The 11,789-nt window shown below is 36.7% G+C and overlaps 1 protein-coding gene across 1 annotated transcript in view; it reads left to right on the plus strand.

The window, feature by feature from the left end:
• MYO3A (myosin IIIA) overlaps nucleotides 1-11,789 on the plus strand; it is a 185,990-nt gene that overhangs the window by 90,559 nt on the left and 83,642 nt on the right. The window contains exons 13-17 of the mRNA XM_015585601.2: nucleotides 2,723-2,735; nucleotides 3,109-3,117; nucleotides 3,243-3,445; nucleotides 8,819-8,917; nucleotides 9,008-9,122. Of these exons, the coding sequence (XP_015441087.1) occupies nucleotides 2,723-2,735; nucleotides 3,109-3,117; nucleotides 3,243-3,445; nucleotides 8,819-8,917; nucleotides 9,008-9,122 (439 nt within the window). The remainder of the gene's footprint in view (nucleotides 1-2,722; nucleotides 2,736-3,108; nucleotides 3,118-3,242; nucleotides 3,446-8,818; nucleotides 8,918-9,007; nucleotides 9,123-11,789) is intronic.

The following is an 11,789-nucleotide window of genomic DNA, read 5'->3' on the forward strand; positions in this document are numbered from 1 at the left end:
CTGCCCTAACAAATATTTGTTGGATTTTAGAACCTAGTATGACTGATTAGATTACTATTCACTAATTCTCAAATTTAATCATGTACAGAAATTATAAAACACTTGTTATCCTTTATTAATTTAAAATATAATCAACAATATAAAAAGCAATGCTGTGTTTTGAGGATATTCTAACTTTTCTTAACTTTTAGTCAGTAAAGCTTTGTAACTGGTTTTCTCTCTTTTTAGCCCCATCGCAGTCACTAAATGCTTTTTTTTTTTTTATTCTCTCTCCTTTTGTTGCTAACAGGCCAAAGAGAAGTTACTATTACAAAAACCAATTGTATTTTTATAATTATACATATATACCAGAAATGATCAGTTGGAAATTGAAATTTAAAAGTATCATTTACAATAACATCAAAAAACATACACTATTTAAATCTAAATCTTATAAGGCAAATGGAAGAGTTATATGCTGAAAAGTAGAAAAAGTTGATAAAATTCAAAAAGACCTAAATAGAGAGATATACCATGTTCATGGATTTAAAGACTTAATATTATCAACATGTCAATTCTTCACAAATTGATCTGTGAAAAAAGAACATTACCTGATTTTGAGACTTACTATGAAGCCTCAATAGTTGTTAGATACAACATAAAAAGCATAATCCATAAAGGAAAAAATTGAATTTCACCAAAATTAAGAACTGTTCTCTGAATGACACTGTTAAGAAAGTGAAACCACAAGCTACAGACTCAAAGAAACTATTTGCATGTCACATATCTAATAAAAGATTGTATCCTTAATATATATATATATATTCATTTTTTACTTATCTGATTTCTTATTAAAATAAGAAATCAGATAAGTAAAAAATGAATAAAAGGACACCAATACAAGTAATGAATGAATTTTATTAGATTAAATTTGGATAAATCTCAATGTGTTATGCTAGGTCAAAGAAGCCAGATTCAGAAGGCTACATACTGTGTGATTCCATTTATCTGTCATTCTGGCAAATTTAAAATTATAGGAACAGAAACAGATCAGTGATTATCAGTGGCTGAGGAAAGAGGGAGGTGTTGACTACAAAGGATAATGATACAGTTTGGGGGGCTGATGAAATTATTTTATTTGTGGATTGTAGTGGGTGTTATATGATTTTATGTGTTTAAGAACTTTCAGAACTTTGCACTATAAAGGATGAATCTTACTGTATGTAAATTATATCTTAATTTTTGAAAAAAGGAAGTTGATGATAGAGACTTGGTTTGATCTTCTGGGTAGAGGCCTTGATATGAGATGGATGAAAAATTATGTGTTTTTATTAAACTAATAGCTAAAAAATTCATCGTGTACAACTTATCCCTGTGAAAATTTTTATTGTGATCTACATAGTTACAATTAGAGGCATGTTAAATTTTTTGCCCTCATTTAATTATAGGAATTTTGTGTTACAAAGTACTACAGGTACAAGGCCAGATCTAACCTCTCTATAAAAGGGTGAGACATCATAGTGTCAAAACAACTGCTTAATCGAGTCTAATTCATTTTCAAAATAATGAGTTTAAAGAATTCCATGTTCCTATTAAAAATCAATTAACTGGTTTTAATATTTTCAATCACATGTATTGGTGTGGAGTAGAAATATACTTTGCCCATGGATTACTGTAACCTCTACTGACCAGACCTGTGACTCCAAAGGACTGGAAGAGCCTGAAGAGACCAGGAAGGTGTTCCTCCCTCAGGGCTGTCATCTCAGTCCCTTCCCCATCCCCTTGCCCATCAGCTTCCCCTCTCCTTATAATTAGGATGAGTATCATTCTAAAAAGTTTTAAGTACAGTGAAATAAGATGTGATTTTGGAGGGAGAGGGGTAGCAAGGCACAGCGTACTATCCTCACATGGAAGAGTTGAACACCTGAGTTAATTTATTCAAGCCTTTGTAATAGACGGGCCTTTGCCATTCTTTCTTGATTTGTAGACGGATAAAGGTTCTTATCAATAATGGATTAACTCGTGTGTGGTGAATATTATTTTGTAGATGTCAGCAAACTTGTTTATCTAATCTCTTTATCTTGTTCTAGATCTAAATGTGATTTGATATTAATTGAGGATGGCGATATATAGTCACGCACACATACATACATCTCAGAATCCTACCCGTATCAGGTCTTATCATGTTTTTTACTTATCTCCTTGATAAAGACTTACCAGGTGCAAATATGGGAAGTTTGGTGGATTGAATTTGCATTTGTAATATGCAGTTCCAAAACCTTACTTAGCTGGATATTGATAATGAAGATGTTATCTCACCTTTTTCATGGGTGCAAGACCAGCTCCAAACAACATTTCAAAAGAGCTAAGTTTGTCCCAATTCTTGTTACTCTCTTCTCTCAACCCTTATTGCCTCTTTTAGAAAATACCCCAAATCCTTATATGACCTTAGAACCTCACCGTGAATGTCCCCTCCAGCCCACTCACATTCTATTGTAGCCTGTGTTCCAAAAATACCTACTTCTCATCTCCCTGACTTCCAAAATAGTGATACCTTTCACACAGCTGAGCTCAGCAAGGTATTTCACTGCAAATAATCTATTTGATCCAGTTTCTACCAAGATATGATTGACTGATACCTCTTTAAGCTTCTCAGAGTAGAGGATGCTTTTCTAAAGGAGGTTGGCTTTTAATCTAAATAAATTTCTACTTAGTGGAATTTCAAGTAAAGTGACAAAGAAAGAAAAGTAACACTTGTTTGAGGGGAAGAGAATCTGAGAAGGGGTAGGAAAGAACAGAGGGACAGGCAAGTAGGCCCCTTGGCCTCGCCTGGGATTCCCCACCCACACTTCTAAGATGTTCTTAATTTTCCCAATTATTCTCTTTCCTCTGATTTCAAATTTACACATTACCTTTACTCCCCTAGTTTCAGGTTCTGGCTTTGGGAAACTTTTGGACGGGGCCCAGGAAGGAAGAAGAGGATTAACAAAATGAGACACGTACCTCAGTATGCGTAAATTGTGTTTGTAAATCACTGAAAGGAACTATATTTAAATAGAAGCATAGAAAGTCTCTTCACCCCTCTAAGGAAGCAAGTGGGTGAATATGCATATTGGGGTGGGGAGAGAGATAGGCCAGGTTGCGATGTCTGGCTATATGCTCTCATACATTTGTACCTACATAAAGTGCTTATCAAAGAGACATTTTATTATATACAAAATTAATTTTTTATATTTTTAAATGTATCTTGACGTTTTCTCTAGGCTGGTAATATAACCCTTCAAGAGAAGATTTTACAGGTGAACAATTTGGTGGAAGCCTTTGGCAATGCCTGCACTGTTATAAACGACAATTCCAGCCGATTTGGAAAATACTTAGAAATGAAATTTACCTCTTCTGGAGCTGTAGTGGGAGCACAGATTTATGAATACCTTCTGGAGAAATCTCGAGTTATCCACCAAGCCCTGTAAGTTCACATCAAACATCTTCTATTTTCTGAGAAACAGCAAATATAGTGTCATAAGTGGCATATGTGTCATAAGCAACACGTGTCATACATGCCATGAGTGACATCTGTGAAATAAGTGACGTGTGTCATAAGTGGCATATGAGCCCCAAGCAGCTTGCTGTCATAAGTGATGTCATTAGTGGCACATGTGTTATAGGTGATGTGTCATCATGGAAATATGTGTCATAGATGATATACATGCCCTAAGCAACACGCGTGTCCTAAGCAAAATGCATGTCATAAATGACATGTGTCACAAATGCCATAGCAACAAAAATTCAATGAAATTTTATTGATTATCTACTACGTGCAGAGTACTTACTATTAGAAACAAAGAGGTCCCTCAGTACTGTCCTACCCTAACGTCCAGTAGAGGAGTTAAAAAATAACCTAAAATTGATGATGCCGGATAGAAAACCTATGCCTATCACAGATACGGACGGGATAAATTAGAATGATTTCTGAGATAAGAGAGAATATATTTCTTTACACAAAACTAATGTGAAATTTAATTAGAAATAGCAGTCATTTTATTCTTTTAATAAAAAGAATTTTAAAAAAGTATAAATAGGCCTTTGTATCAGTCCTGTTTTTCTTATGGTTATACACAAGGGACCAAATAAAGGATTCAAGAACAGGCTTTATTGAGTTGCCCTTTTTATTGCCAGCTGATTTAAGCCACCGATATGATGTTTTGGCATTAGGTTGAATGAGTTCTTTTTGGCAGTTTGTAGCTGAATGACCAAATTTCTCTCCTGGCCTAATGACTCCAAAACATCTTTGTCATTCTTATGAGGAAACTATAGTCATAACATTAGATTTCTACCCTGGTGGTTATACACACGTGCGTGTGTGTGCGCGCGCACGCGCGCACACACACACACACACACACACACATTTTTTAAGCAAGTTAGAGGCTTTCATATTTTTATGTTGATTTTATGCCAAACATATCTACATTATTGTGATAATATGTCATATGTTAAATTTATGGAAACACAAGCTCTTGTTATATATTGTACATTACTATTTAAGTGCCTTCAAATTTGCTATCAGTTAATTATGATCAAATTGTGAAGATAAGTTGCCTAGAGTCCAGCTTCTGAGCTCAACCCTCAATGTAGATAATTATCCTTTGGTCATCAATTCAGAATATGTAAGGAAAGAATATTTGACAGATATGGTTTTTAATTGTGTTTCTACTCCATGCAGGTTGACTTTGGGTAAGATATTTGAATTTTAAGGACCTTTCTAGGATCTTTGTTCTGCAACTTACTGAGTATGTGATTTGAAATACTTAACCTCTCTGCACTTCAGTTTTTCATCTTTAACATGGAAATAGCAATAGACCTATTGATTAAGATAATGCCTGTCAAGTATTTAGCACAATGACTAGCACATAGTAAGTTTAAGCCATTATCAACAGTACTAGTGTTGGTAGCAGAGTGAAGATTAGAAATAACATAATATAATCCTAATTATATGGGTGGCCTTGCTACCCATGCCTAGAGGAACCTCGGTCCTTCAGATCTTTGGGGCAGCTCTACCTGAGAGGCTAAATGATTGAGATTTAGATGGGGCCACCAAGTGGCACAAAGTCAGGGGGCACCATTCACAGTAAGTTCTATGGAGTTATGTGCAGGAGTGTCAGTCACATATAGAATAAATCGTGGACAGTAACCTCTGGAGCTATACAATGAGGCCCTGGATCTGTAACCATGGAAATAATCTCGAGAATGCCTATCAAAATTCTGTAGGAAATCATGCAATTAGGATTATATTTTAGACATACTATGAATTAAGTAAGCTTTTTTCCCAGCTGTCCTAAAGAGCTATTCTAGTTTTACAACATCATGTATTGTGGGAAAGCCCTCTAAGTTCCAAATTTACATTCAGGTTGAAATACAACTCAGTTATAATTTGAGCACAGCTGCCTTACAGTTTTTCCATTTTTTCTACAACTTTTTAAACTGAATTTCAGTTGCATTTTTCAATTCTACAGAAGCCTTTTGGGTCTGAGGTGGCAGAAAAGAACCAAAGCAAACAATTGTGTTGTTGTTGTTTTTTTTTAATGAATTTATCCTTTTTTAAAATGAATAAGTGCTTTTCTTCTCTTTTTGCCTCTGCCCATGTCATCCCACCCCAATGGTCATCTTTGACCATGTTTATTTTTATTTTTTTAATAATGGTACTATCATATAACTTGTGGCTTAAATCCTCTTCTCAATGTAGATGATTCTAAAGAAGAAATCCTTAAAAGAAGAAAGTGAGCTCATCGAAGTCAATGCTAGATAATTCTCGTAAATATAAATTATAGCTGTTTCACTGCATTTTTCTCCTGTCACTACAGTTTATTTCAGCATTGATTGCCTTTCCCTCACATGCCCAGCATTTTATCAGACGCTACAGCAGACGTCGACAAAGTGGCAGATGTGGTGCTCTCTACTCTGGAGGAAGGGACAGCATTATTTATGGAGCAATTACTAAAACGGAGACTAAGAGAATTGTAATAAGTTGCCTAATATCAGGAAGCTGATAAATGACTGAGTTGGGATTTGAACCCATGTCTCTCTGACTACAGTTCATTCATTCATTTATTCATTCATCCATTCATTTGGCAAATATTTATTGAGTGCCTACTACGTGCCAGGAATTTACTAGGCACAGTATGTGCAAAGCTAAATAAGATAGGATTCCTGCAGTAAAGCAGCTCACAGTCTCCTGGAGAGCCATGTACGCTTTGACAGAAAGCTTGCTGATCGCTTGTTGGTTTCTCATCTCTCAAGAAAGTAGGAATTGTGTTCATCTGCTAAGTGTGAGCAGGCAGTGGCTGGTAGAGGGATTGAGGAGACTGCATGTCTTGAGGAGGGACTTTTAGTGGAGGAAGCTGTAATTAAAAATGAAAAATTAAAAGCACTGTTTCATGAATATGAACGCAAAGCTGCATTGTTGGCTTTCTAAGCCTTATTGCGAGCCACCTTGTCAGAGATTCAGACATTTCACAGGTGGGATAAGCTGCAGCCTTGTGAGGAATTTGCCATGGTTTTGAGAGTGTTCGAGGCCTTGGCTGCACAGGTGGTCCCCAGGGTCCGAGGCAGGTGAGCATATATGAGACAGACCTGAGGACCTTCCTGCAGATGGCTGAGTGGGACTCTAAAGAAGTATTACAAGATATATTGTTGGGGTTGAGGCCAGAGACAGAGAAATACTATTTGGTAACTTTCTGAGGCTCTGTGTTTGTCCCCATGCCATTCCGAGCATGTATGCAAGGCTGTGGTCCTCTGTCTTAGGCACAGCTTTGATATAGTTAGGACAAGTCATGGAACTGGTAATTCTTGGCCATACCTTCTTTTCCTGTTTCTTTAACTCTCTGAATGTTTATCCACTAAAGGTTAGTCTATTTCCTATAGCACCTCCAGGTCCTGTCAAATTACAGTTCTCAGTATGCATAAACTGGTAATTAAAGAGAAAACCACCAATTTTGTGTGTCTACATTTATGAGTCACTTCTCTAATTGTACATTGCATCATTTAAGCGTTAAAGGTGTGACACACCGAGCAATCAATGTGATTTCATTAGAACAAAGCACACTGAATTATAGGCTGTGCCAGTCTTAGAGAAGTTTTGTTATTTTGTGGTGAGAAAAGACAAGAACTAAACTTACGGATCTGTCCTAACCTTGCTCCGTATACAGTGTTAGTGTTCATTGAGGTGTTATTGGTGACTGCAACAGATCATGACTTGGGGTGTGACTATAACCATTCTGAAGGATGTGCCAGTTCTCACTTCAGCATCTCAGCTAGGGGACCACTGCTTTTCTCGAAAAGCTCACCTGCTTTTTCTTCTGTGAGTGGATTCCTGATTTTTCTCACACCTCTGAATTTTTCACCTCTGACTCAGATTCATCCATCCATTCTCAAAATGTGTATTTGCCAAAGATTTGTCTTTGGAGTGTTTCTCTTTTCTCTCTTGAATCAATCTCTCTCTTTCGTTCTCTTTACACACACGCGCGTGCACATACACACACACCCACACACACACACCCTTTTGGTCCTGTTTCTCGGAAGACCTCTGACCGGTGCAGTGGCAGGGAGGAGCACTGTGCAGCGACAATTTGGTACCTCCTGACACAGACCCTCTTGGAACACCCAGAGCTTTGTGATGGGGTGGGACTCTTATACTAACTGAAAGAGGAGTAATACAAAAAGGAATAAAGACAGCAAGGCTTTAGGTTTTGAGGGTTGTAATTAATTTCGTTCCTATAGAAGGAACCCTTCTCTGTCCCAACCCCGGTCTCGTGATCCTGGTGGTAATGGAGTGAGTGGTCAAGGAAGGATTGAGGACCACCCCAAAGGAGAGGGAGGTGCCGTGGGAGCATCAGAAGGGCAGTGCCACAAGACAGATGCAAACCCCAGGGTCTCCCAGACAACCGTCACGGCCATCAGAGTAGGAGCAAAGCAGGCCAAAGAGGAACAGTGGAGACCGTGAACCTGTAATGTAGGAAGATCATTCTGTTTCTGAAGAGGACTTGCCCGATCCTGGAGAGGAAGCGTGAGCCATCCCGGGAACTCTCCAGAGCAAAAGGAAGACGAGGAGAGGAGGAACGCTGAAGTCCCCGCGGTGATGTCGTGGACCATGCGGAGCCTGAGATGGACCCTGCTGTGACCCACATTCCCTTAACTGTATGATTCCAGAATCTGGGAAATGCTCTTTATGCACAGAACCACAGAGTCATGGACCTTGAGACTCCTAAGAAACACATGCGTCATACAAGTGAGAAAACCAAGCCCCAGAAAGGCAGCGTAACAAGGTGGTTAAAGATGCGAGCTTTGGACTGGAGCAGCCCTGGTTTGAACCCAGAGATTAGTAGCCCCTCTGAGCCTCAGTTTCCTTGGATGTGAAATGAGGGAACCTCCTGAATAACTAGGGGATATGGCAGGTAAACGAGATAATGTAGCACTTGAGGTCATCTGGCATGCTGTCTATGTATTATTAATTTGATCCTTTTTCTGTCTGTACCACTTGCACGTGAACTCCAAGAATTTAGTGGTTTTTGACTGTTTTGTCCTGCTACATCCCCAGTGCCCACAACAATGCCTGGTAGCATAAGTGTTGAATGATTTATATAAAGTACTCAGCAATTTATATGAATTTAATGACAGTGGTTGTTGAAAATAATAATAACGATAGCAAACACAGAAAGCCAAATTTTGGGAAGCCCACATTGGCACGCGCAGCTGTTGTTTTTCTGATAATTATATTGCCAAGTAATTTGAATGATTAATAAATATTCTTACTAACCACCTTACTGAAAACGTCTTATTTTTGCAGTGGAGAAAAAAATTTTCATGTTTTTTACTACATCTACGCTGGTTTAGCTGAAAAGAAGAAACTAGCCCATTACAAATTGCCTGAAAATAAGCCTCCCAGGTAACCCAGCAGGTTGTACTTTCATAAATAAAACTTTCACTTTCCACTTAATTTTAGATTTTCATCCATCCTTTCATTTTTTTTTTCCAGATACCTACAAAATGACCACCTCAGAACAGTACAGGATATGACGAATAATAGTTTCTATAAATCCCAATATGAGTTAATTGAGCAGTGTTTCAAAGTCATAGGTTTTACAATGGAGGTAAGTAGGAAAGACATTTGAACCTCTTGAGGTTCAAATCTTTTTGTTGTTACTAATGATGAATTAGCATTGATCGAGTGATTAGTATATGCCAAGCATTGCGCTAAGGGCTTCACATGGATCACCCTTGTAATTACTGAAACAACCTTAAAAAATAACTAGAATTTTAATATTTACTTTACAAATGAGGAAACAGTAGCCTAATTGAATTTGGTTTTGTTCTTAATCTTTTATGTTACTTATATTTGCATCTCCCTTGTATATATAAAATTTTATACAAATACATAAATGTGATCATATTACATGCTGTTTTCTCGTATAGTCTCTTTATAACTTTATTAAGATATAATCCCGCTGCTTCTGCATTTGGCAGCTGTATCACAACCATTTGTTGACAAGATTGTTCTTCCCCATTGATCAATCTTGGCAGCCTTGTCGAAAATCAAGTGACCACAAATTTATAGATGGACTTTTGAACTCTGCATTCCATTATATTTCTCTATATGTCTGTCTTTATGCCAGTACCACACTGTCTGGATTACTGTCGCTTTGTAATAAATTTTGAAATTGGGAAGTGTGAGTCCTCCCACTGTGTTCCTTTTCCAGATTGTTTGGGACCCATGGATTTCTATATGAATTTGATCAGCTTGTCAATTTCTAGTGAAGACTTTTTAAAAACCACTTTTTTCAGTTCTCTCTTCTCTCATCCCACTCTGTTCCATCCATATCTGCTCTTTTTCCCTTCCGCCAGCTAATGGATCTTAAAACCTAGTGTACAGAGTCCAACATTCCATATTTATCTCCCTGCTCAGAAAATCCTACTCATAGACACGTAACACACACACACACACACACACACACACCACCACCGCCACCACCACCACCACCACCACCACCACCAATATGGGATTATATTACACACACTCTTCTATATGTGTTTTTTCTCAGCAACATTTAGTGAAAATCCCTTTAAGTCACCTAGTATCACACTAAATCAGTTATCTTAAAGCCAACATAGGATGCCATGGTGTTTACTATTTATTCAGCCATTCAGCTATGGCTGGGAATATAACTCTTAAATGTTTCCAGATCTTTGTCACCATGAGCAAAGCCAAAATATGTCTTTATTAACTAGCGCTTTTATTTTTATGGGATAGGTCTCTAGTAATACGATTGCTGGGTCAAAGGGTATATGTATTTTTAAATTTGAATATGAATTGCAAGATTGCCTGGAACCCTTCACATTTCTACCAGCAATGTGTGTGAGTGTCCTCCCACATCTGCTGACAATGTGTTGTGGCTTCTTAAATATTTATTAGTCCGATAGGCGGAAGTTAAATCACATTTCAAGTTCACATATCCTTGACTAATAGTGAATTCAGACATCTTTCCATTTGTTTTCTGGCTGCTTGGGTTTGTTTTTTATGAATTGTATATTTATGTATGTCACCATTTTATTGAGTTATTTCTATGCTTTATGTCAATTTATAAGTTCTCATTGAATATTGTAGACATTCTATTTTTCTATCATTTGTATTGTAAATATGTTTCCAGTTGCATGGCTTGTCCATGACCTACTTTTTATAATATCTTTTACCATACAAAAACATACTTTCAATTTTTGGATGTTTAAACAAATTTATCTTTTTGTTTATAATATCTGGGTTTCTAGCCTTGGTTTAAAATTTTCCCCTGTCTCTATATTGTACATGTAGTTGCTTAGATTTTCTTGAAAAGTTTTTTTTTTTTAATTTTGTCTTTAATCCATTCAAAATTTTTTTTACATACAGTCCCAGATGGGGTAACACTTTTATTTCCTTCCAATCGGAGAGCCAGTTGTGCCTCACTATTGTTAAAAACTATACCCTTTTTCTCACTAGATTGACTTATCATATGTTAAGGCCTTATATAACATGGAATCTGTTTCTGATGTCTCTATTTTACCCACCAGTTTCTGTTTCTGTTTCTACACTAATATTCTGTTGACTTGATTAGGGTGGTTTGATACTATGTTTTTCTAGTAAAGCATCCTACCTAGTAAGGCAAGTCCTGTTCTCACGTTCTTCTTTTCCTTGCTTTTCTTAGCTGTCGTCTGGCATTTGTTTGTCCATATAAACCTTAAGATCAATTATTTCAATTCTCAGAACGCAGTTGGAATTCTAATTAGAATTGTATTAAGTTTATATATTACTTTGGGGGCATTGTCGTTTTCATGATGTTATGTCTTCTCGTTCCAAATCATGATATACCTTTCCATGTGTTTAAATGTTGCTTAAGTGTTTGATAATTTATAGTTTTATTTATCTAGAACTTAAGCTTTATTTTAAAATTTCTTTCTAACTGTGTTATGGTTTTGAGTGTTATTATAAATGAAATATTTCTTCCATTGGTAGACTTTTCTGAATATATAATCATGTCATCAGCAAAAAGAAGTTTTACCCTTTTGTTCTGTGTTGTCAATCATTTCTTTTTCTTTTGTATTTTTATAGCATCTAAGATTTAGAGTGTAAGTCAGTATTAAGCAATAATGATTATAGCTTGCCCCCTGTCTAGTTTCTGATTTTAAGTGAAATGGTTTTAGTGTTTTGCTCTTATTTCTGATAAAGAACATTTATCACAAATAATTTCTTTTTATTGCTACTTTGCTTGAGGTTTTTATTAAGAATC

Source organism: Pteropus alecto, unplaced genomic scaffold (assembly GCF_000325575.1).
Source record: "Pteropus alecto unplaced genomic scaffold, ASM32557v1 scaffold11, whole genome shotgun sequence".
NCBI lineage: Eukaryota > Metazoa > Chordata > Mammalia > Chiroptera > Pteropodidae > Pteropus > Pteropus alecto.